The 26,158-nt window shown below is 53.0% G+C and overlaps 3 protein-coding genes across 3 annotated transcripts; 2 read left to right on the top strand and 1 right to left on the bottom strand.

Moving 5' to 3' along the window:
- The first annotated feature begins 12,420 nt into the window (after nt 1-12,420).
- On the top strand, nt 12,421-15,272 carry PG985_000522 (MYB DNA-binding domain-containing protein). The gene is made up of 5 exons (XM_066820291.1): nt 12,421-12,548; nt 13,335-13,411; nt 14,051-14,906; nt 14,977-15,057; nt 15,112-15,272. The coding sequence occupies exons 1-5, from the start codon at nt 12,501-12,503 to the stop codon at nt 15,256-15,258; spliced, it is 1,209 nt and encodes a 402-aa protein (XP_066691170.1). The 5' UTR covers nt 12,421-12,500; the 3' UTR covers nt 15,259-15,272.
- A 685-nt stretch (nt 15,273-15,957) lies between these two features.
- Nucleotides 15,958-18,218, bottom strand: PG985_000521 (uncharacterized protein; the record flags this gene model as incomplete). Its single annotated transcript, XM_066820290.1, has 2 exons — nt 15,958-15,979; nt 16,348-18,218. The coding sequence occupies 2 exons, from the start codon at nt 18,216-18,218 to the stop codon at nt 15,958-15,960; spliced, it is 1,893 nt and encodes a 630-aa protein (XP_066691169.1).
- A 3,886-nt stretch (nt 18,219-22,104) lies between these two features.
- On the top strand, nt 22,105-23,600 carry PG985_000520 (glycosidase crf2; the record flags this gene model as incomplete). Its single annotated transcript, XM_066820289.1, has 3 exons — nt 22,105-22,228; nt 22,336-22,773; nt 22,831-23,600. The coding sequence occupies 3 exons, from the start codon at nt 22,105-22,107 to the stop codon at nt 23,598-23,600; spliced, it is 1,332 nt and encodes a 443-aa protein (XP_066691168.1).
- Nucleotides 23,601-26,158: the final 2,558 nt, after the last annotated feature.

Genomic DNA, 26,158 nt, shown 5'->3' with positions numbered 1-26,158 from the left:
GTGACGGTGCGGCCTACGAATCGAAAGTTGAAAAAAGTGTGGCGGAAAAGGAGCAGACCTTGCTGCTGAGAGAATCGAAGTCGTGATTTCGAGAATAAAAGTTGTATGTGATGGTAAACCGAGATGTAGTCCGGGGACGTTTTGTGTTGCTGGTATCCAAATCCTTCTTCGCCCAAGGCTATCCTTTTTCGTCGAACTGGACCTTGTCGTGTTTACACGCTTTTGGAGATTGAAACCGGGCACTACTATCCAAAGATACAAGACGGAAATCGATTGAAAGGTCGTTTAGGAGCCAGTTTCAAACCGATAGACGAATGTAGGTATAGGTAGGTATTGTATTTTCCCAAAAAGAATGTAAGCAGCCAAGCCAGTTGGACAGGACAAAAGAGCGTGGTCGCTAGCTGCGAAGAAGAAGGAAAAAAGAAAGGAGGCGCGCAACAACGTCGTCGTTAATCGATGCACAGGTATACCGAAGATGGTGTAGAGGAAAGAACAAAACAAGAGGCTCAGAGACGAGGGGGAATCCAGAGGCATTATAATGATTATGCATCTCACAGCCTCAGTATAAGTGAGTGTCAACCACGACAGGGGACCCGGTACGTACCTCCAGGCGGACCAGGATAGGCCAGTATCAGAATCTTGGTGTGGACACCCGCAACACACACCGCAACATACGGCGGCCGTGTTACAAGCCTTACCAGCGACCCTGGCGTTTTGATGGGCCAGGCGTGACATGATCAGAAGCATAAGCTTGGCTTGATCCGCATTTGGCTACCATCCATTCGGTCCAAAGCTAAACGTTCAGACCCTCCCCAGCGACCATGTCAGAATTTGGTCTAGGCCGGAGAACGTGCGTGAGTTTGCAGCTCAACGGCGACGTTTGGACTAACAATAGTCTGGCCTTGCCACTTGAGATGAATTCGAAGAGGAATGGAAGCACTCGAAGAATGTTCGATATCAACTGAATCGCAGTGCTATGTTGATACGTTTGGCATCACGTTGATACACAGGCAAGAGACGGCCAAGCCAGAGTCCGTCCAGCTCTTGACTAGCAGGCACGTCACACTCTCGGATAGCCCAAGAACGATACACCCCCCCATGCAGTAGGAGGAGGTGTTTACACACCAGATGCAGATCAAACCCGAGGATCAGAAAACAGAACCGCTCGAAAGAAAACAGGCACGCAAGCCTAGGGCCTACCTTTGCGTACCAGGTTTGGATGTAGGAGTAATCGCAAACAATACCCCTGGCGTCACGGACGTCGAGTGCCATGCGTGCTACCTACTATACGCATTATCCACAGCAGCGACCCAGAACAAGTGTGCGCGTGTGCATGTGTGTATAGGCAGATAGAGAGAGATAGGTAGCACTGGAAACAACTCTCAGTGGGTACGAATCCCTATATTCTTTGTTCTTCTGGTTCCGCCCTTGGACAGGAGACGTTTCCTGATCTGGCGTTCCATTGAAAGCTGACGACTGGATCGCAAGATGTTTCGGCGGTCGGGGTGAAAAATCCAGTCCCTCTTCTTCGGCTTCTCGCTCTCCCTCTCTCCTCTGTGGATTGGAGGGATCTCTACACGGAGGGTATTTCCTAATCAGCGAGCCAATTGGCGGCACCCGCAAAACAAGCCCCCAGCCTCTCTCCGCCCGTATCTCCTTGTCCCAACCGTTCTCTACGGACGGTTGACGGAGCGGGGGCAGCATGGGAGAGCTCCTGTAGCAGTACTGCAATGTCCAAGTTGGCCGCGCCTGATGGGGACTAGACTGACAGGTAGGTAGGTACCTTGGGGGGAACAGATGGGACGCACGATCTCCAGCGGTAGTGTTCATTCGGCTTGTTTGGAAAGGGCTTGCAGGCAGGCGGGGGCGATTAGGGGTGGCATGGCAGTATCGGAAATGGTTCGAGGAGTGGACAGCAAGAGATGGGAAAAGTGAGGGTGTTTGACAACGGAGAATATTTCTGTCAAGGACGTTGCTTCAACGTGTTACAGATCAACGCGCTTGTTGTCCAGAGACCGGGGTGTCTATTGGCCTGCTGCGCCCCACCACCTTTTGGACAGCGGCTCTGCGGCAGCAGGCTTTAGTGGCCTTTTCGCTCGCCAGCCCTCGCAAGAGACTTTTTGCTACAGCACCTAGGCCTAGAAGAGCCAAACTCCGGGGTGGTGCCCCTCCATACGCCTCCGTCATCCACCCACATTGCACACCTAGCCCCTTGAACATGAGCACGCCCATTCCAACCTGCCAACTTCCTCGGTACTTTGCGAAAAAGAAGGAACTGACAGGGTCTCGGTGGCTCTGGCGTTTTCCCGTAATAGCAATTTTGATATTGATTCAATGCAATGCAACCGCGGCTGCTACCTATCAGCTGGTAGTCGCCCGCCTTCCAGCGTCCTGGGAACGGAATTATCCATGAGAGGGCCTCTCTGGCTGTCCAACGGTTTTAAGGCCGTGCTTTTCTGCTTTATCATAAGCGAGACTGGCTATTGCTCGCAACTGTCCGCCCGTTTGGTTTGGCCGCTGACGATTGAAACAATATTGTTCTACCCTCATGTTTCTACCTTAAGCCCCGTGTTTGTATCCATCTGGCCCCGTATCTCTGCTTCTGGCGCTGCCTCCTTCTCCTCTTCTTGAATGCCGTGATAGAAACGGCGCTTTACTGCCGGATATGCGAGTAAACTGGCTCCGTACGTACTGACTTACATAGTTGGTTATTCCCGCAGTCCCGTTGTTCGAGCGCGACAGGATGCAATTTGGTGTGGCCTTCTTTGCTGCATCTTTTCGTCATATGCCCACATATGCCACGAACATGCTACTCCAATACGTTCTTTTGACTCGTGAATCAACAGTCGCCATTGTCGCAACAACATTCTACCCGTCGCTCCGGGCTCAGATGCAATACACAGTTACGTACGCCTGTGCTGCGAATGGGCCATTGGGGCGTCCATCCTCTCCACACGCGGCAAACGTTTCCCGAGGACTCTGCTTGGTTTGATCTCTTCAACCGTCCAGGTTGTCTGCGCTATGTCCGCTATACCACGATTATCTTAGTAGTGCTACTATGGGTTCCCCGTCCAGAGCCGCATCTTCGGTTGCATAAGCCGCAATCCTGATCCTGTCCTGCACCCAAAACCCCTGAAACCTGCTAAGAACAAGGGTCGATTTCAACTTGGTATCAGGCGGTCCTGACTCGCCCCCCACCTCCATGCCAAGAACAATTTATTTTTCTTTCTGCAGCAAAGCATTTTCTCATGTAACCAGATGGAAGTCTTGTCGCGTTTTCCATGTTTGGAGATACTCGACCCGAAAACCACATCAGAAGATTTTAGATTTCGAGTCGTTGATAATAACTCCCGCATCCTAGCTTCACTTCCTCCGATCCGGAGCCGAAACTCTGGGCACTCGCAATGGAAACCGGCCTCTGTTGACTTTTGCTTCACTCTGTCTTGTCATTGTCAACTCCTGCGTTGTCGATGAGTCAGGAACTACCTACTCTCAGTGGATATTCGTCATAATTATGCCAATTGGGCCACCTGCTCCGACCGGCTAGACGACGGACAGGGGAAATGCAAGCCGCAGCCACTTAGACGCAACTCCGATCATGGCTTAGACATTGAGAGGTCCATTGAGGTAGTTTCAAACTGAAGAGAAGAATTCCTGCATAGAACGAAACGCGCCTCGTTGTTTGCGGCGATCGTTCCCATCGTTTTGTGGTGGCGATCGTCAGGAATGGATCATGTCGCTTCGCCATCTGTCTCTCACGCTTGCTCGTCATCATCATCCTGATAAGCCATGATTATACAGGCCCGCAAGCAGTCTCAAACAGATCGCTGCAGCATCAAAAGCAATCCCATGACCTTCTCGACTCATATGTAGGCGTTATTCCCGATACTGCTGGTTTTGTCTATACTCGCGTTGTTGTGTGCGCGTCTTCGTCTGCTTCAAGTGGCGACTTTGGACCAAAATACGGGATGAGTATGACCTACTCCGTACAGTATACTGTCCTCTGTCTGCCGCCGAACAGATGGGATGGTTGAGGTCCCGGTATAGACAGGCTCCTCCATGGCTGCACGTGTTATCTGCAGTGCGGCTGAACGAACCATTCAATGCAAAACACCACGATGGGGGTTGGGAGCTTCCCAGACTACTCCCAGCCAATCGTAGGGATGGCACCTTGCTCTGTTGCAAGCAAGCTATTCATGCGTTCTTCATCTATGTTCGCACATTCGGATTGGCATGTCGCAGGTCTGGTGATCGACGTCAACTGGAGAAGTTCCAGCTCACCGACTACGACAAATGTTACATACAATCTGAGGACGAGGTTCACGCGCCGCCAGGCCACGTATAGTCAGTCCTATTCCAGATGCAAATAGGATAGCCGGTGGGCTGTTTGAATCCTCTCATCCTATTCCCGTCTGTCGCCCCCGTCCAGTTCCGAGGCCAGTCACATATATCCGACGGAGCACTGGGGACGCATGACAACGAAGGGGGGTTTTGTAAGTCATACGCTGAGTTGCGCTTTATTCCGTGATGCCTCTTTAATGTGGACCATTGCAACGTTCTTTCCTTCTAGAAACCTGTCCACACGTCATCGGCAATGCCGAAAATGAGATGACATAGATGAATACGTAGCCACGAGGTGTGCATCTCGTCTTTCTGCTCGTCTAGTAGTTGCAGTGCTGTTAGAAAGCAATACAACACGTGACAGGCCCCCTTGCATGGTGGTTGGTTGACTACCACAATGGACATCCGGGACGTGGGGGCTTCCACATCAATTGATAAAGTTCGCCTATATGCGATAAGTTATGGACATATCGCTGCTCAGGAGATAGCCTATGTGCGATATAGTTTGATGGCTCATTTTGCAAGGACACACCGTTCTCGCCTGTGTATGACATCAGGTATCAGCATAACACAGGAAAACCATCGTATGAAGATACATAGCCAAGCGCCGCCAAGCACCTCCAAAAGATGCAAGTGAGACTTGTTCGAGTAAAGAGAAGCTCACGCTATGACATGACTGCAGTAGCATACTATGTTCAATTGGCATGGGCCGTGCATCATCCATCGGTGGTGAAACCGGCGTTCAGCCTCGGGCAAGCCATTTCGGGAGTGACCAAACATGAAAACAACGGGATGATCGTCGTCCGATATTTTAGTTGATCGCCAAGCAAGTTGGCGAACCTTATCTTTGCGCCAAATGCTTCAAAACATCAGAGGAGCGAGCGAAAGAGAAAGAATTGACAGCAAAGAAGAAAACACGATGCACCCTGATCATATATGCCCATCAAACGCCCAAGATCTGCTTGCGGAGGGATCCTGCGTTTTGGTTTTAGAAACAATTGTAATTGTTGAGACGGCCGGGTTCCATTGGTTGGATACCGGGCAAGTTTAAAGCATTTGGCATGTCGAGGCGCGCCTCCCCCTCGATGATCAACCACGGAACGGCGCCAACCCCGATTTACGTTGTAAAAGAGTTGTCATGCTATGCAGGACCGGTCGTGTGTGCTCTTGGCTCTCATTCGGCGATACAGGACCCCTGCCAAAGCCCGAGGAGCAGAGCCGCCAACCTCAAACCTCGTTTCTGACCTAGACAGTTTCACATGCTCCCCTCCCCGCACTTCAACTGAGGGGGGAAAAGTGAAGAACGACGCAAAGAGAGAAGAGAGAAAAGAAAACAAAGAATAGTGCGCTTCTCGCGCCAAAGATTCCTATCGTATCCGTCATACGCTCGAGGCAATGGGACAGGGAGAAAGGACAGGCGAGATAAGCGTTGCTTCACCCAGCATCATCCCAAGTTCTTCCGATGGCGGTTGAAGAGACATCGGACGAATAGACTGCTTGGAGCAGGCCTGCTTCTCGCCGCAAGCATCGCATGCATGCCTGCCTGTAGTGTATCCACGATGGGTGTATTGAAAACAAAGCACTGCCTCTTTCTTGCATCAGGAAACGCATCACCAGGGTGGAAATCCGGAAGAAGAACGACACCGGGGTCGATCACCGCCCCCATCATGGATCCAGAGAAACCTAGCAAGCAAGCATTATCAGGCGATTTCGATGTATTATTTCCCTTAACCCTGAGCGCATCAGCGCCCGATGGCTATCATCGAGCTCAACGGTTTGGTTTCCTGTCACAATGGGGATCATGCTCGCATGAAGTCGACCTGGGGCCGGAAACGGAAACAGAACCAATCTTGGTTGAGCCATGGATATGGAATTAATCACACACGCGTCTTCAGTTAAATTTCAAATCTACATACGTGTAGTATCCATCGAGTGCAATCCCTACCCAATACCCTCCAAGGTACTGCCCACGACCGTCCGAGGTAGATTCGCTATCGTCATCGTGTTCACAGCCATGAGCGTAACAGGCTAGGAAACAGAAGGCCCTTGGCAGCTCTGTTCTCGCCACACGCTGCTTCTCTCAACTAGAATCCCCTTTCCCAGGACAGTGATTGACTTGCGAATTGGGCTTCGATCTGGTTCCAAAGGTTCTGCGATCCAAGCCCCCATGAATACGCCAAGGACAATTCTCGGGCGATTCGCCGATGGAAGCATCTGCTTGTCGTCAGAACTCCCATTGATGACACACTGGCCCAAGAGTCCAGGCCTTTCTACTGTCGTCAGGTGGTTCTTTATCGCTTACCCCAGTCATGGTAGCTGCGCTCGGCACGAATGGACGTGTTGCGCTCCGTTGGACGACCCGCCGTCCCGGGGCCGCCTGCTTCATATGACATCCGGGATCGGAATGGAACTGCCACTCGGTGAAGACACCGACCGGCTTGTATGCTAGCATAATAAGATATTGAAGCTGCGAATCACGAAAGGGTAAGAAACGTTCCGGTACGCCCAGCTACAAAGACTTATCGTTCTCATCGCCGTACCTATCTGAACGACATCCGAGTCATAGGTTTAGAGTGGAGGTATTGGTGAAGTGGCTTAGAGAGAATGATATAATCTCGCCGCCTTCACCTGCGAGGTGTGAGTATGCTGCTCTCTTAATGTGTAGCAATTCTCACCCCTTTGGTTCCAAATAGCTTTGCTCTCCACGAAGTAGGAGGCATCGCTCCAGTCTCGTTCACCTCCGTGATCCTTCAAATCGTGACCAAGTAGATCCAAAAGTATCTTCGGTTTCGGACTTAATTCCACGACCAGCTCATCGCGCGCTTCTGGGTTTTCGAAAAGGGGTTCACCTACTCCGCGCTGGATGGTCCAGCTTGGGCGTATGTACATAGTCTTCTAGATACCTAAAAGTCAACCCACCACCGAGAACTTTGCATGTCCTTGCCAGCCCAGTCACGTCCATCGGCATTGAAGCGATGCCATTGGTCATGAAGAGCTTTGAATGGGATGAGCTTATATATTTTGCTCAGCCTCTATCTGGTACCAGGGCACCACCAAAGGCTATTCATTGCGTAGAAGATTTTTCAAGCAGTCTTGCCTCTAACGCCGGTCGCCTATTATTCTTCTCTTTATGTCTCAAACTTGTCTGCCCAGGCGCTGGCTATGCGACTTCACCTAGCTCACAGCCGTTCTAATCTCGAGCTTATCATTGCACCTTCAGAGTCGGTCGCGTTGTCGCGACTGTTGCTTGTTTGTTCCCTCGGAGTGTCACGAAATCTTGGACGATGATTTGCATCTTGCGCCAAGCTTCATACGATCTGGGAATCAGTACAAACTACCGACTTTTCATTAGCCTATCCTGACATACCCTCCAAGCTCACGGGAAGCCTCAAAGCAAGCGATTGGGTAGGCGTCATTTGAGCCAGGGAGCTGTGTTAAGGGGCTTCACCACAGCCCAGGTATGCCTCGCCTGGCTCGATTGCACTTACGAACTCATAGGAATGGTTGCGATAAATCTCCGAGATATACCAAAGCTATGGATCTCACGACACGTCCATGTCGTCAAACAGGATTCGACGACGATCGCACTATGACGAATAGAGCCGACCCCAAGCTGTAGACGCCAGCGTTCCGACAGCACTCCCAGGGCGCCGAGTGAGCCAAACAGATTTTGCGAGGCAGCAAACGATGCCATGGTACTCGTTGGCCATTCGCATCCGCTGGCTCTCACATGCCGCACCATTGTTCTGTATCGACGTGGGACTACACCTATCCGTACAACATCATGGCACGGCTGTTGAAGACAATCGCGTTCTTCGTGTCGCTTCTTGCGTAGCCTAAATATGAATTCGACACATTGGCAGTACCGCAGTGGAACTGCGGCTTCACTTGTTTTCACCTTCCTCGGGGCATCGACACCGAAGTCGCCAATCGCCGTTGTCAAGATTGCCCGCGGCGCCGGCTCGATTGAACACGGCCTTTTTACCGAATACCAAAAGAACCGAAACAAAGCACTGCTGAGAGAAAGACCAAGCTGGCATCGATGCTCGGCTCCTGTCATCGAGTACATACCTAATTATCCGCCCCGCTGTGTGAGTTGGGAAACCTGGCATGTACTTCTATCGGCGGTGTGAGTGGACGACCATGTTACCCATCATGGAGTGCAAGGACGCTTGCCGACGGCTGAGGCTGCAATCCCACCTGTACCCAGCCGATGTAGATACATTGCAACACCCGACCGTCAAAGGTACTGCGATGGACTGGGTACTGCGGGGAAACGCAGCAGTACCTACTCCGGCTTGCTTGGGCAGGGCGCTGGATCTTGGCATATAGCCTCACACTCCTTGGATGAGTTTGGGAGCACAGCATGCGTACCTCACACCAAGTGTACTCTTTCGACGGGTTGATAACGACCGTCGATGGATCAAGTGCATACCAATACAGCCGTGGCCACAACGCGGCGAGTGAGACGTGCAGTCTATTTCAGCAATCATGAGCTTCTTGTCTTGCTGCTCCCCGCCGCGACAGTCTGTAGGCGAGTAAGATGCAATGGGCGCCAGCTGATTCGCTTATTTCACTCGATGCAACCAAGATCAGGTTGATCTGGGTCGACCGGAACCTGAGACCGAGACGCGCTGCCATCTTTCGACTTACTTTACTCTATGTATACCTGATATGATCTGTCCGGTCGCCGTACGCACCTGCCCTTATCTCGTCACAACTCGCTTGCCTGGCCGCTCAGCGCCTGGGATTTAATTGCACTGGTGATGCTCGCCGTTCGCGAACCTAACCTGTGTGTGAGCCCATCCCCACGGGCGTCAATCGACACGGCGCACAATGGCAGCAATTGAGCAACTATGTGCGCTGCAGTGTTGGCCGTTACGCAGGGCAGGCCGCACGTAGGCGAGATGGCCTAACCCACATCCGGCTCAGTCACTACTTTATGTATCTAGTAGTATGCACGGGTGTCGTGGCCAGCGAACGTTCCCAAGCACCAAGAGCTTCGCGGGTAAAAGAACGAATGACGATGAAGGAGATGCCTCCCCACTCGTATCGATTCATCTCCAGTCTCCAGTATGTATACCATACACCTTATCCTATAAACCCTGCCTTACCATGGTATATTCATCTTCCCCGCATAAGCAAGGTAGGGACCCGAGCTAATCCCCCAATTGGTGCTGCGTTTGTACAGTACAAACCAACAGCACACCCCATGGCTCTTGTGCTGATTCATTACATGTAATGCCTACCACCTATCCCATAGTGCAGATCTTATGCCTCGAGCCCGGTGTTTCCCTCAAGTAGCCGGGACAGGGATGAAAGAACACACGGACCAGGTTGGTCAAGACGCCTGCCACCCTTCAGCCAATCCGTCCCCGGCGTCCATCCATCTTTTGTTTGACGGTTGGACTGGAGGTTTTGTTTCGTGCCGCTCCGCTAATGAGCACGCATTGGTACTGAAGACGAGCTTGGCCGCCCGAGGCAATTAGAGCAAAGTGTGCCTGGCGGCGGCGTGAAGACACACACACTCACACACACACATGGACCAAGAACTTTTCGTTAACCTAGACAGCGGAGTGAACCTTCCCAAGCCGAGCAAGCACACTAGCCGAAGCATGTACTGTACAGACTGATCTGTAACGTGACAGCTTCAGGGCCCACGATCAATGCCAAGACCCGACAAGCTACCACCTACCGAACCTACAGTCCTGCAGTACCAGAGTATATGTACTTTGGCGCGACGTACCCGGTTCTATCCCAAGGTGTGATGCATTGCATTCAGCCTCGGTGGACTTGATTTTACGACGAGAATGTCATTCAACCAAGACGACAACAGTTATACCGCTTCCAGGACCTCAATCACCTTCCCCTGCTTGCCGGCGATACAGCAAGCCACGACATGCACTTTGGTGCTTGGTCGGCCTGGAACTGGCGATAGTAGGCCCCTGTCTACCAAGTACCTAAACACTGTTGCATGCAGGTTCCTTCGACCGCTTCGCTGCATAGTGCGTTCTACAACCGCCTTGACTGTGCCCTGCTGCGCAATGAAGATAAAGGCGATGGTGGGCTAGACTGCCTCCGAGGGTTGAATTCAATTCACCACCCTCCCAAAGCTGACATGTTATCCCGCCGTCCGCCGTCCGCCGCCCCTCCGTCTCCTTTCTCTTTGCGAATCACTGGCCAGAATGGGTATGTAGGCTGAAGCAGAGCTTGCTTGCACGCCACAGAAGGCGGTACATGCGCACTGACTGGGCCGTCTGGCACTTTCTTTCTCGCGCCGCGACTCGTCAGCGGAAGGAGAAGGCTGGCAGGTGGATGGCACGAGAAACAAACTCCTGACGTCGCCGCGAATGAGCGTGGTTCGTTGGAAGCTTGCTGATTCTGACAGGCGCCTGCTCCTCCGCCACGTCAATTCGCTTGGATTTCTGTGCGTTCACTACTGTACCTCTCGCGACTTATCAGCCAAGCAAACCCAAGGTCCCAAATCTGGGCAATCCCAATCCCAATCTCAATCGGGACCAACAACCAACAGCCCCAAAGCCCAGAGTACTGCATGCCGTGGCTCGTCCGTTTATACCAGAACCAACACGGGGGGCCAACAGCTACGTTGTGCTGCTCGCGTACGGGGCCACCACTGTCTTTTGAGCCATCTTCCTTGACCCTGGACCAACGCCAACTTCGACTTACATAGTTTCGTGAGCGCCCGTTTCGTCGATGGGGTAGGCATCTTATCACCCATTCATTCCACTGGACTTATTCGGGCACCCCTTTTTACCATGAAAAAGTGTAATATCCCCCCTGCGTATAATAGTACAGATTGCGCCCTGGGCGAGATAGCGGTGATAATTCCAGCGCAATTCTTCTCTCCCTTGATACTCTCTCTTGGAGTCTTCTATTTTAGAGTTCATTCAATTCGATGGCCAGGGCAGTAGGGACATCATCAAGACACTGGACCGTACTAACCAAACAGCCAGGCTTCCCCCAACAGCTGGCAATTGATACAATAATATATATACCTAAGTATTCGAATAACCGGGTGATTATTACACTCGCGTAATTGAATACTATATACTAATGTTATTCCATTCGAGTGCTTCAAGTATGGGCGATTAGCCTGGTTATTCCGGTGTCTATTTGATGTCACTTCTGGCCAGGGCAGCCCATCGCAAGCGAACTGTAAGTGGTTGCCCACTTCGGGCCACACACGCACCACCCAACAACCCCGACTCTGACCCGACCGACCAGGAAACACCCCATCCATCCAACCACAATCTCGCGATACGCTAGGTGAGTAGTTCGGGCCGGGTGATTACGAAACAACCGCCTGCCACCACTTTTATTTTTTCCCTCTGGTGTGTTGATAAGTAATTTGCCGTCGCTCACGCCTTTTCGTTGCCTGTCTCAGCCTTGCGCTACCAGTTTTTCCCCTCGCACCCGATGTTTTTCCTTCTTTCCTTGACCTAGGCCCGTCAATGTTCCTCAGTCTCCTCCTGTTTCCCTCGTCGCGTACCCAGACCTAAAAGTAGTGGTCAATACTTCCCACCCCATCTTTTTCAGGGAAAGGACTACTTGCTAGGTTCCACGTCTCTACTTCCATCGTACATCGTCTGCATAACCCTCCCTCTTCCCTTGACCCTCGTCCTGATTCTCCCCTTCCCACTCGAGAGTACCTACTACCCAGGAAGTGCCAAAGAGGAGACCGGACTGAGAGATACTTCCGATCAATCCCTCTAGCTTTTCCACGTACCTGGCTCCCCAGAGTATCAGTACATCACCTACCTGCCTACTTACTCTAAACCCGACCGCATACTCTTCCTATTTCATCTCCACATGCTCAATTCGATTTTTTAGAATTTGATTGATCTACGAACCCGCACACAATACATCCAGTCAGTACCCTGCTGGCGGTTCAGACTTTTTGACATACACTTCCTCCGAGTCGCAGCCTGGGAACTCAGACTGCCAGCACGCAACACGACAGACTCGCAAGAAGCCCGATCGCGTCTCGACTCGTTTTCCTCTTGCCGTCGTCTTGTTTTGTTTCCGCGCTTGTCACCCTGCGCAGCAGATTGCTTGTCCATCCGACCCGCGCGCGCGCAAACAGATTGCGAGTAGAATCGCTGCATTCAAGTTTCAAGTCGCCCATTGACGGCTGATTCATGCAACTTGGTCGGGTCGCGTTTGGCAAAGTCGAAGCTACATCGCCCGTAAGTCACTTGCTACAGTTGCTACAGTACTTTGCCTCAGCTCCATCCATCCATCCATTCTTTCCAATCCCTCCCCCTTCGATATTGCACCCACCTTGCTATCTTGGAGACGTACCTGTCGCTTTCTGCTGCATCAAGCAGCATCACACCGACGCGCATGCGATGCGCGACGGGGACTTGGGTCAAACCGCATTCGCATTGTGGTGATACCGGGTCAAGCTGGGCCTTATTGCGTATCGTTACTATCATTGCCCTCGCCCAGTCCAGCTAGTTTGCTGCAAAATCTTGCTTGGGTACAGCCCCCCAAAGTCACCTACCTAGAATCTTCCAGGTAGCTAGCTACATACCTGTCTTCCTTGCACCCCATCTTTTACCGCGTCGCAAGTTTTCACCCATCCCTCCCACACACCACCACCACCACTCCAACTCCCACCCGCCTTCCATTTCGTATTCATTCGTACTTTGCCACCACGCACGCCAGTTGGCAGTTGGCTTGGATCTCCCCCAGCCATCCACCCATCATCCCGCGTCAGTTCTCCCACGCTGCTGCTGGTCAAGTTGGTCTTTGACGAGCAAGCCATCTCATCTCACTTTTCAAATTGCTCCCTTTTCCTCTTCCTCTGTTCTTCCTGTACCTCAGAGAGCTTCGTTTCCGCGCTTTTTGTTCAGCTTCGTGTACAGCTCTTGTTTCATCGCGCGCGTCGTGCCGCGACCGGGGAAAAAAATTCACTACAGGCTGTACCGCTACTTTGACACCCAAAAGCTGACACGCTAGTCCCCTCACAGATCATGCAGCAGTGGCAGGTCGGCCCTGTGCCGGAGTACCTTTACCACGGCTCCGCCCAAAATGCGAATGACATGCAGTAAGTACCCAATTCTCTATGTACAAGTCACTTACTTGACTTTACCTGCTTGTCCATCCCATCCCATCCTACTGTATTGTATTAAGCATTTCCACCTCTTATGTGACCTCTTCCTGGCTCGCTCTCCCAACTCCACTTGGTGGAAGGCAACCTAGTGGCTGCTCTCCCACTCGAATACCCCCAATCATGACCGCTCTGGTACACGTACCTACCCATTGAGCCCCGACCTGAGGGTATACGCAGAGAGGCCAAGACAGGGTGGATAGTTGTACCTGATGTATACCTTCGTTGTTGATGTCGCACACGATGGACGTTGTCACTACCCTTCACCGGCGTGAAGCTTGCCCCTGGGCGTTATGTCCCATATAGCTACCGCACGTCTGGGAGTGCTGCTTGTGCCGTTGCCGCCAGCACCGCGGCGCTTGTTCGTTGTTTGCCTCGGGCAGCCGCGCCGCAATACGGGGTTTTCAGACCCCTATGCTGCCCAGGTTGCTCAAGTAGAGCAACGACGCCACCAAAACAAGCGATAGCATGTGCAGCCGCTATGTCGACTTTCTTCCTGCGCTGCGGCCGTCGTCGTCTCATGCAACACGAAGACGGAGCTGGAGGGATTTGACTAACAATGCGTCCTCGGTATAGTTCGTCGCATCCCTACCAGCAGGCCGATATGAACCGTCGGCCTGACTTCACCGGGTATGCTCAACAAGCGAATGCAGCTACGCAACAGCAGCACCATCCGCAACACCAGCAACCTCACCATGGCCAGCACCCTCAGCAGCACCCTCAGCCGCTCCAGCACCAGCAACACCAGCAGCATCCGTCGCACGTGCAGCATGCCCAGCACCCGCAGCACCCGCAGCACCAACATCCCCAGCAGCCTCAGCAGCACCATACAACGCCCGTGCAGCCGCCCATGACGATCCCCCAAGCCGCTGCTCCCCCCCAGCAGCAGCAACCGACACCCACGCCGGCGCCAGCGCAGCCGCCTCAGCAGCGTGGACGTAAACGGCCGGCGCCCCAACAGCACCACCCGCAGCAGCACACCCCTCAGCCGCCCCATTCTCAGTTGCATCCGCAGTTGCAGCAGCACCAGCCCCCACACCAGGTGCAACAGCCTCAACAGCAGCAGCAGCAGCAGCAACAGCAGCAGCAGCAGCAGCAGGCGGTTCAGCACCCTCAACCGCAACAGCACCCGGCTGTGCCCTCTCCCGCGCAGACGCCCGCTACAGTTCCAGCTTCTGCCCCCGCTGCGGTTGTGACAACCGCTGCCCCGGTTCCTCTGCCAGCTGTTGTGCCTCCGCAAGCCACCCCTGCTTCCACTGCCGCCGCCGCTGCAGCTGCTGCCGCTTCGGCTGCCGCTGCCGAAGAAGCTAACTCAACTCCCGCCCCGCCTCCGGCCAAGAAGAGCCGAACGAATACGCCCTGGACCCCAGCGGAGGAACAGCGTCTGAAGCAGATGAGAGATCAGGGAGCCAGCTGGGCTGAAATTGCCAAGGTCAGTTCGCCACGGCCCAGTACTAAAACACCTTCTTGAAACTCTTCGAAATCTAATCGCACCTTGATAGACTTTCCCGACCAGAACCGAAGGCAGTGTAAAGAAGCACTGGTATAAGGATATGCACTACGCTGAGTTTGCCGAAGACGAGGTTCGTTGTCAGCCAACCAAGAGTCGGGCCGAACATGCTAATGAAGGTTGGCAGAGCCATGCACTTCTTACCGCGATCAAGGAGTATGAGAACAACAAGTGGAAGAGCATTGGTCAGAAAGTCGGCAAGCCAGCAAAGGCGTGCGAGCAATATGCGAAAGAGCACTTCCCCGAGCTGTTCCAAACCCCGAAGGCACGTTAGGATCCTGTCCCGGGTGCTACTTTACCAGCTCTGTCGACCGCCGCCCCACGTCGGCGTCGGAAGTCCACGCGCTCCGGCGCATCCTCCGCCTCTTTCTCATCGGAACAGACGTCACAGAACAGCAGTTTCAGTGAGGCAGGACTCTGATTCAATCCCACAAGAACCGATTCCGATATATCATTTGTCCACCCTTACGTAAGACGAAGCAACTCGAGTCATCGACGACGGCCACAAGAAACCAATTTCATGTTTTTCCCTTCTTATTTTCTCTCATACCCCCAAAACGCATCTGGTTCCAGTCGTTAGCTTTCTGGCCGTGTAAACGGCTGTGTAGGAATATGAGCAACAACAGAAAAAAAATTCTCACTGCCTTCACGGGCTTAATGGCATTTTCTGCCTTTTCGGCGGAGCAATTATGCGACTGCTTTTCGTCACGAATTACGATTCCCCCGCGGGATGGATAGGGCTTTCCTTTTATGAGACGTTGAAGGAAGTTCACGATGAGAGCAGTTCACATGTAGACAGTGGTGCAACAGCGCCAAGTCAATAATCGATCTACAGTTTACACACCAACGAAGAGTGATGACGACGACTGACGGACATATGATGTGGTGATGTACAACTGATTATCCGATATTTCCCCACTATCTATATACCTTGACTTAACGCACATAACACTCTGGTAATTGACTATATACATTACTCGATATATAGTTTGTGCCTGAAAATACTCGGTCCGTTTCCTTCATGCGCGAGACAAGGCCGAACAGTTATTGTCCGGCAAGCGGCCGCAGGAATAAACCGTCCTTTCTCCATTGACAGCACATGGCTTGATTATTCCACTTACTCTAGATTATAGCAGTGGAATAAACGAATAATATTGGAATAATATTCGGTAAAACTGCTGATTTCTTGCAGAGACTTGGCCGGTTTATTCTCGCAGGGGCTCGCCGGTCGACGGTGGATAATTCCAGCTCGGCCGGCTAGAATGAACATCTCCCCGCCCATTCCAGGGCTTCCTTTGCCACTTCGCGTGTGGCGCTTGTGAGATTCAACATGTCGAGCACATTCCAGTTGGCCCATACAAACTCCTCGTGCTCCACCCCCTGAAGGACCACATCGTCAACATTGGCTACCAACACGGTCCAGTTTAGTTGCAACTGCATCTTCTCCTCCTGCGGCGACGTGAGGTCCGGCCACCCCTCCTCGTCCAAGAAGCGCACACTACCGCCTGCCAGCTCTCCCTCCGCTGAGGTGAACGCGGCCCCTCTGGGCAAGGCCCTAAGGGGATCGTAGTCCACATTCTGACGATCGCGGCGGCTCGCGGCGGCGGCGGCGGCGTTGTTGGTCGTCGTTGTTGCCGTGGTCTCACGCAGCATGCTCGAGATACGGACGACGTTGAGGGAGGTTTGACGCTTGACGCAGCGGGCAATGGCGTCTGAGATGCAGTAGTCACTGTCCTCGACGCGGCCGCTCGGCAGCTCCCAGGTCGGGGGCGGAGGCGCCAGCAACGACGCGGCCTCGCCGTCGGCGGCATGGTGGTTGTATTCGGGGCGGTTGTAGTGATGGGGCGGGTGATGCGGCTGGTACGGCGAGGGAGGGCCGGACGCGGGGCCGATGGTGGCCGGCGCGGCGGCGGCGTTGGCGGCGGCGCGACTCTTGAGCAGAAGGATGGTGGGGCGTTGGCTCCGCACGTCGATGCGGAAGACGGCGGCCCCAACGGTCAGGTGGGAGACTAGGGTGCTCGTGGGCGGGGCGCGAGGCACTGACGGGTTTCTTTGGTGCGGTTTCCGTTGGTGGAGAGGTTCGGGAGGCACAAGAGGTTTGGGCGAGGGGTTGCTCGAGGGCGAAAAGGGGGAGACTTCACCGCCGGTCGGGGGCAGGTCCGTCATGTTGGGAGAGAACTCTTCGCTGCTTAGGCTGCTTACTTCTCCGGCGTCGGCCCCTCCGATGCCTAGTTGGTTGTGGTGGTAGTGGTGTTCCACCGCGGCATTGCCGTCTCCTCCGTCGCGACGGGCGCCGAATTCAAAGTCGTAGTCGTCCTGCTCGGGCGGCGGAGACGGCAGGCCGCTCGGGACCGCCGCCGCCATCTCGTTGTCCCCCCTCCAGTCGTCGGCGGCGTCGTCACGGCCGTGGCCGTCGTAGTAGGAGCGGAAGACCTGGCGGGCGACGCTGGGCTCCGTGGCCAGGTACCGCGCCTTGGACATGGCCAGCACGCACTTTTGCGGCCACGTCAGCATCGGCGTCTGGGACGTCATCTGCAGCAGGCTGTTGTTGAGCGGGCCCGACGTCAGCGACGTCAGCTCGCTGCGGGCCGAGGCGCGGCTCGCGTGGTGCTGGTGGTACCGGATCCGACGGTGCGCCGGCGGGGGCGGCCGTACTACTACTACTGCTTTCGCTTTCTGCGGTGTCTGCTGCAGAGGAGGAGTATTAGGAGTGGTAACTTCCGCTCGAGCGGACTGCTGCTGCTGCTTCGGGTGCCGCGAGGTCTTGGTTGGCGTTGTCGAGCCCGGTGTGCGCGGTAGCGGTGCGTCTTTGCGGGGCGATGTGTTTACCAGTGTCGTGGATGCTCCTGTTCCTGGGGGCGTGGAAGCTGGTGGTATAATAGGGGTTCTGCCCTGTCGCGTGGAGGCCGCTATGGCACGTTGTTGACGGTTGAAGGAGGAGACAATGGAGGGATACGGGCTGTAGACGGCCGGGTGTCGCTGTTGATAAACATGTTGACGATGGTGATTATTACGATGATTAAATTGCTGCTGCTGATGTTGTTGTTGTTGTTGTTCCTGTTGTTGTCGCGATTGCTGCGACTGTGGCAAGCTTCTGCTACCGTTATTACTATTATTATTGCTGTTGACGTCGGTGCTTCGACTACTACGAACGGCCAACGACGGCGGCTTGAGTGGTGGCTGCAAGGGCAGCGGTGGTAATACAGGCGGTCCCAGGTCCGCTTGTATGGCCATGATTGCTTTTTGGGGGCCTGCTGTCGCGCGCTCTCTCTATGTCCCTCCCCTGCGTGCGCGGCGTGGCTCCTCCCCCGAGTCCGTCGCGGAAGAAGTTTGTTGGGGTCTGGGGGCGGCGGCGGACGACGCCTCCTGGCCGTGCTGGCGATGCTGGGCTTCAGTCCGACGACGATTAGTGAGAAGAGCGGGATATTAGTAAGATTACATAACAATACAGAAGAAGAAGATAATAGGACAGAAGAGAAATAGAATCATTGCGCAAAGTAGGAAGAGAGAGGTTCACGGCCATTAGTACTTCTATTATTATGATCGTGGAAGGTAGGCAGGCTCTCAAGGTTTTTCTTTAATATCAAATATCACTAAAGTTGTTTCCTGCTCCTCGTCCAGCAACTCTCTCTCTCTCTCGTTTCTCCCTCCGCCCGTCATTATGCTTTGGAGGGCAGGGATCGCTTCACTTTCCCCTCCCGCCGATACTCTCGAGCGATGTCTTAGATCCAATGGGAGAGTGCAGAAATAACTCTGAAGCATGGTCACGCGCTAATGGGAGGGCCCGAGTAACTCGCGATTTTTTCCAAAGGATGGCCTTTTTGAGTTTCCCGTGTAGGATATTGTTTTCCTCCGAACCTGGCGTTAGACTGACTGGTTACTGGTTTAGACGGCGGCATTCTGGATTCTGGATTACCGCCGTCGCGTCTGCATAGCCGACCGACCTTCGTAGATGAGAGTGGCGCCATTGTTGGATTAGTAGATTTGATGGCTTGCTTTCTGTTCGTGTCGGGCTGTGATGCTCGAGGCAAATATATAACAATCAAACGCTCTACCATGGAGTGTAACAGGCAGACAAGATCATGATTTTCCCTCTCTCCCTCCCTCTCTCTCTCTGCCACTTGGCCTCTGGTCCGTCTTGACTTTTTTTCCGACCTGGCCGATGATGTTATCGAACTCTGACTTCCTGCAGGTGCTGACAAACGAGCGTTTTGACACAAGTCACAGGAACAGTGTATTATTCCTTCCACGCTTGGGGGAGACGCGGCCCTGCAGCAATATGCTAATATCATCCTACTCTTCCTCTTCCTTCTCCTCCTCCTCTGTATCATGCTTGACTAGGCCTAACTATGAGGGTCAGACATATGCGCTCCCGACTGTGGTCCCGAAAGCGGAGTACAAGCAACAACGTGGACGAGAACGGACATCGGCGCCGCGGCTTCTATGCAATGGATTGTCCTGAAAGCAGTGGCCAGCAATATATTTGGAATGCTTATCAGACTCCAGGGCGTGGTTTAGTCCGGGGTGCAGAGGTATGTTTGGATTCGACGTCAACACTTGCACGGTATTTTAGTAAAATATACACATATGGTGGTCTCTGCTTCCCGCCACAGAGAGCGCATCTCAGATATTCCGGGGCAATCCATCGTCTGAAGAGCAAGGCTGTGTCTGTGCCTATGTCGCGATCAGTAATCCCATGACGGATGCATGACATCTTGAAAGATTCTTGCTAACTCCGTAGGGAGCTGTGACCGAGTTCTGAACCTGATGCAGTCTCATGGGTATCCAGACCTCACGGTGCCCGAGGTTGAAAAAATCAAGTCGCATTCAACTTTAGAAATAACCATGTATATGTGCGAGTCGTTCGCAACGGATGTCATAGCGGGCGCTCTCTATGACCGATAGCTACACATGGTCCATATATAGCTCCACGATGCCGCCGAGAGTTCAACATTGAAACCCGAGTGTATCCAGCCCTAAGAAGATCTCGGGGACTGATCGCCTAGCCTACACAGAGTGCGGGTAAAACATATTAGGCCGACCACTACTGACACTTGCGACTCAGCGACAGTGTTCATCGGAGAAATGACATTTTGGGTGGATTACGTCTTTATCTTTCGTCCGTGTCGATTACGGGGTAAGGAACGGGGCCAGCAACAAGATACGCACCGATCTGGATGATTCCTTGGCAAAGCAGAACCATTTATCGAAGTTGGGGAGCCCCATACTGTGCCACCCACCTGGGTGCTCTTTAAATTGACATGCGCACCATTCCAGGTCGCCAATATTCGACATTTGCGTGTCTTTGTGCGTTTGATTATATTTGATTGACTTGTATTATTTCGTGCTTTCGATCAATGGTATAAGTAATACTTCTTCGATCAAGTCCATCTTACGGATGTTTTATTAGCGAATGAATTATTTGGAAATAATCCTTTACAGATTAGCCCATGGCAACGGTGCAATTTTATCTCGGCAGGTCGCCTGACTGAGTAGTGTCACTCTGATGACCCCCCGACCCCTACTTGGGATGATAAGCAATGCCTCCCGCTTCATGCAAGGCGGCCGTCATAACGGGGTCATTTGCAGGGTGCTCGTATTTAGTGGTCCCATGTCATGAGCAATGTCTTTCCAATTGGCATGTCAGTGATATGCAGAAACAGCAATATCGAGCAGACAATAAGAGCCAGATGCAGCAATGAATACTACTTTTGACTCATTCGTCCATCAATTGAATTGACTGTAGGAGGGAATTGAATTGGATTGAATGTACTGATAGACCGCTCTGGTCTCAGCTGCCGCGCTAAGCTTGTCAGACTTATTTAGGAGGAGACCGCGGCTGGGGGAAAGAGAGACGGCTCGGATGGCTCAGGCGAGCTAACAGCAAATAGCTGCTGGTTGGCCGCGTGGTTTTTATATGGGTGCGGTGCCATAACAATACGACTTGATGCCCTGGAATGATGTACTTGCTTAATTTAGAACCTGTTTCTCCCGCATTGATGGGATGAGCGTGAGACACCGACGCTGTTGTTGTTGTTATTGTTCCCACAACTTGGTCCCCCAGCCGAGATGACCTGCTGTAGATCCAAAGCACACCTACCATACCGAGGCCGCGATATAAGAAGAACAGGACTACACGTCTTGCTGCTGGTCAGGAGTGCTCATCCACAGCGAATATACCCCAGGTTCCATCGGATCCAATCAATGGAACAATGTAGCTGCTAAAAGAGCGCATTGGATGTTAGGGGTCGCCCTACTGCTTACCTGTTGCTGTCCTATTTTAACCGCATGGAGTTGCCCTAGGAGTCTAGATCGTCCAGCTTCTTGCCTAGCGCATCCAAATACGGGCACTTGGGGCGCCACTATTTACGAGACTTGCGGATTTTGCATCAAGCAGCCAGTGAGGTAGTAGCCGACCCTGACCCCCCTACCATCACGCATGTTCCCTTGTTTGGACGACCATTCCACTTGAATTGGACGTGCCAACCCCGGGCCAGCGCCTTCCAGGACCGCATTCAAAGTCGTCCGTCCATCTCCAGATTCGAATCGGGGCCCGGCTCTCTCTCTTGCCTTTCCCTCCCACTCCCCCAAGGTGTCATTATCGCCATAATAACAGCCCAGTACATTCGTTTGAACTTTGGCGCATTTTAGAGGCGGTTTCCTGCTTGTCGCATCAGTCCGCCAATCTCTCTCCTCACCATCGTTAGGCTCTGGTCGTACAACCGAACCGCTGCCGCAGCCTGAACTTTCTGCGCATACCCTCTGTCACAGATCGGGACACTGCATTGCCATTCGCTCTCGATAAGTGACGTTATTGCCTTTCTCTCGGTGCTCTATTCAAAGAAGAGAAGTTGGCCGGTTTTCAAAAGCCCAAATTAAACCAAAACTGCGTTCCTGCTCTCTTATCTTTGAAAAAAGAAAAGTCTTTGAACCCGGTCGTATTGTACGCTCTCGTTGCCACGACTTGCGAAGTCTGCGAACGATAAAACGACCTGTTTCGAAACACTCGGTTTCCCGCATTCGGCTCCTGTCGCTTCTGCCAGCTTGACACCGGCATCCTCCGACTAATTCCAAAACCCGCGCATACACGCATAAGTCAATTCCTAGTTGGCAACCAACGATGCGGCGGACAATACTTCCTGTGGGCGTTGCCCTGCTGGGCGCGTCGGTTGTCCTTGCCGCCGACAAGCCGGCAACCTGCTCTCAAACTTCGAAATGTCCCAAGGAGACCCCCTGCTGCTCCCGTAAGTTGTTGCGATCTCCAATCGATATGCCGTGCATGTTTGCGCCGCGTTGTACAGAAACGACTTTTACCGACGTGCATCGTGTTTGTCTAACAACGGTCTTGCAGAATATGGCCAGTGCGGTGTCGGTGCGTACTGCTTGGGCGGATGCGACCCCCGAAGTTCGTTCTCTCTCGACGCCTGCGTGCCGTCGCCCGTGTGCATAGATCGCGACATGAAGATGGGCTCGACAGACAAGATTGTCGATGTGCAGGATTATCTGGGCGATGCCTCCAAATCCGAATGGGTTGCACAAGGCACACCCCTGTCCAGCGACGACGGACTGCTCCTGACCATGCCTCGCAACACCGCTGGCACTGTTCTTTCGTCGACTGGATACATGTGGTACGGTAATGTCAAGGCCAGAATGAAGACGAGTCGGGGTCGTGGGGTTGTCACGGGTTTTATTCTCATGAGCGACGTCAAGGACGAAATTGACTTTGAGTGGGTGGGTGCCGACCTGGAGGTAACTCAGACCAATTACTACTTCCAGGGTATCCCTGACTGTAAGTTGAAGTTTCCTGTTTACGAGAGTTTCCGCCTTTGCTGATTCTTGTTTACAGACACGCACTCGGGCAACATTACCGGTACTGAAAACACCTTCGAGAACTGGCACGACTACGAAATCCGGTGGACACCTGATGATATCACCTGGCTCGTAGACGGCAAAGTCGGCCGCGTGCAGAAGAAGTCCGATACTTGGAACAAGACGGCCAACCAATGGGACTTCCCTCAGACGCCATCCAGAGTACAGCTGTCTCTCTGGCCCGGTGGTGCCGATACCAACGCGCCGGGAACCGTTGCCTGGGCGGGCGGTGCGATCGACTGGAACAGTGAGGACATTCAGAAGTACCAGTACGACTTTGCCACCGTTGCCTCGGTGAAGATCGAATGCTACAAGACCAAAAGTGCGCCGGGGACAAACTCGGGTAAGAGCTACACGATTTCGGACTACAAGGGGCTCAACACTTCTGTCAGCGATGGCGACAAGCCTACGATACTGAAGTCGCTCCTTGGCACTGGCCTGGATATGGATAAAGACTATCCCAAGTCTTCGTCTACTCAGACGATGGAGGTCATTCCCGGCCTGAGTGGCGGCGGCCCCGGTACCAACGGCCAGGCGGCAGCCCATCCTGATGCCGGCTCTGGCACGAGTGGTAACGACCCGAGTCCGGCCGGCATTGCACCGAAATGCACACAAAGTGGCTTCGCGCAGGACTGTGGCAACCCGTCCACGGGCGGCAACGCCAATGAAGGTTACAAGCAGGAGCGCGCTCTCGGTGCCAGTGCCTTTGCGGCGCTGATTGCCGTCGCCGGTATGCTTTGGCTCTAAACGGCATAGAAAGCAGTATTTCGTCTGCATTTCGCACACATGGGGGCCAAGCAGCAACCTGCGGCAAGGCATGCATGGCTGGCTACAGCATTCAATAGCATCGAGGGCGGCGCGAGCGTTGCATATCCGGCTCATTCCAATTTTTCTCTCTCTTGTTTATGGGCTCTTACGATTCTTGTATCTTCGACTTCACATAATTAATCTTTCGGCAATTCTCATACGAGAATGGGAGGGGGGAAACGGCGGCTGGCGAAGGTGTCTAATGGCGTAACATGCTGTCCACTCCTTTAAGAATCATACGGACAAGGTCAAGGCGAGGAAGGCGGCTTCTGGCATCGGATCGTCTCGGTGGAACATGCCAGGGTTTAATGTCTTTAGCTGGGGCACGAAACGAAGGAACGAGGCTACACGTGTGGCCTGTACATAGCATATTTTTGCACGTGTATAAACAACGATGTCAATGGAAAACCACTTTCAGATAAAAACACGGCCACCCCCAAGTGTCCGTGTTGCTTCTCTTCTGTGCCATCTTGCTATTATAGCCCGCTGAAAGAGGGCCGAATGTTTTCAGTATGGTGATGTAGGTTTTGCCGAGTGACCCGGATTGGCATTATGTTCACAAGCCGAGCGGCAGTTTCCTGTCGCCAAGTAAATCCAAACATACTAATCCCTTCAGCATACTTCTACTATTGCTCAGACCCTGCCTGCGGTGCCTTTCAAGTCCGACTAGATCGCCGGGAATCCTGGCACCGCTACTCTGCAGGCTTTCCTGGTCGACAACGAGCAACGAAGTTGCATCGTGGTGCACTACTGAACAATTGGTACTAAAAAGCCCATTGAAGATGGACGTGCTGCTACTCGTTGTCACTGTCGTGTCTATGTACGATAGGGGTGAGTTGGGCACAAATACATCGATGTGCCCCGACCGCCACGGGCATTATAGTACGTCGTGGTCGATATGCTGCATGTAAGAGAGAGTTTTGGAGCCTCGTCGAGAGGTTTAGGGCATGAAATGAAGAGGTTGAAAAATCAATACACGAGCTACCCCTATCTGGTGTTTTGAAGCCTGGGAGAGGGGATAGGGGTAGCTCGTATATTTTTCTGGTGGCACTTTTTCGGCGACGGTACCAGCAAAATCTCAGAATGGCTACTATCATCTGAAAGCGAAAACAACCAGAAAATGGCCATAGCGAAGAAAGAGAGCACGGCGTTGAAAGATGGCAAACGACGGCAATGATGGCGATTCGTCGGTCGCATGGGGGAGGAGCCAGGTCAGGAGGCTGTAGTGGAAACCCCCCGACCAGCAACGAACGCCATGACAACAGAGCCTCTAAACAACTACATATGAAGGATTCGTGTTTAGTGGTTAAAATTTCATGACAGATACTGTTGGTTCTACGGTAACTCCTTGGCAGTTGGGACGAACGGCTGGAAGTTCTTCTGCGCATGCTGTTGTGGTACACATTCCCATGTGGTAACGATTTGCCCAGGTTGTGCCCTATCAAGAGTTAATGCAAACATGCGAACATCTTTTTTCCCCCTGCCTAAGCCTACAGTGGCTTACTAGGACCAGGCTGTATCGGGTGCGATATGACCGAATCATCCTCATGAGTTCGTCTTGTTTCAAACGGTGGGATGAAGAGGGTGGTGTGGCGGTTTTGATTGGATGGGCGATACCGACAGTGTTTCTTCCAAACACTGGGGCTTTCCCACGCTGCCCCCTTTTTTCCCCCTGCTGCCCCCTGGTCCTTTTCTTGGGGGCGTTTCCTACCCCGCAGAGCGCTAAGCCTCGCTGCAAAGCTGCTATCACTTTGCTGGGCTTCTTGCTGGCTGGGCCCTGGCCCCCAAAATGATAGCAAGTTTTTAAGGGGGGCTGTAAGCCTGTAAGCCCATAAGCATCTTGGCAACTGCAGCTTTCGGCACCTGGGAGGCCTATCACATTCTAACAACCCCAACCCTGCGTCGCCCTTGCTTCGCATTGGCGCAAGTAGGTGGACGGAAGAATGCTTTGGGGTCAAATCGCTTACCGAATTAAAAAGATGGTCCAGGAGGGCTTGCTCAGGACGTTGCAGCCAACACGGCAATCCTTGGATGAGGATCGTCTTCACCATCGCGGCGCATGTCACATTTTCGGTGCACACCTGCATATAACACACATTCATACCGAGGAAGCTGAAGATAAATAGTCTGGTGAGAGCCATCGACCCTTTTCGCTTTTATTCGAGGTGAACCATCGTCGTCGTGCCTTGTAGTCTCTTGGGTTACGCTACTAGGTATTCAATCAAGATCTTGCTCTTTGCATTCTTTGGATTCATTCCCTGTCAATTTCCAATCCAGCCGGAACCTGCCTACTTAGCCACCACCAATCATACTGGTGTTCCTGGGTTACTGGTTGCTGCTGCTGCGCCTTGTGATTAGTACATGCGTGCGTGAGAAGGAATATACGGCTGATTTGGTTCCTATACAGTAAGTCGGTCATTCCTTCCAATTTTGCTATTACTGTCTGTTTCCCTTTGTCGAGCTGGATAGGTAGCCAGGGCTAATCGGCATCTGTCAAT

Source organism: Apiospora marii (genome assembly GCF_038362585.1).
Source record: "Apiospora marii strain CBS 49790 chromosome Unknown utg000001l_segment0_segment0, whole genome shotgun sequence".
NCBI classification, from domain to species: domain Eukaryota; kingdom Fungi; phylum Ascomycota; class Sordariomycetes; order Amphisphaeriales; family Apiosporaceae; genus Apiospora; species Apiospora marii.
The sequence above is the reverse complement of the archived record's forward strand: the minus strand, read 5'-3'. Positions and strand labels throughout refer to the sequence as shown.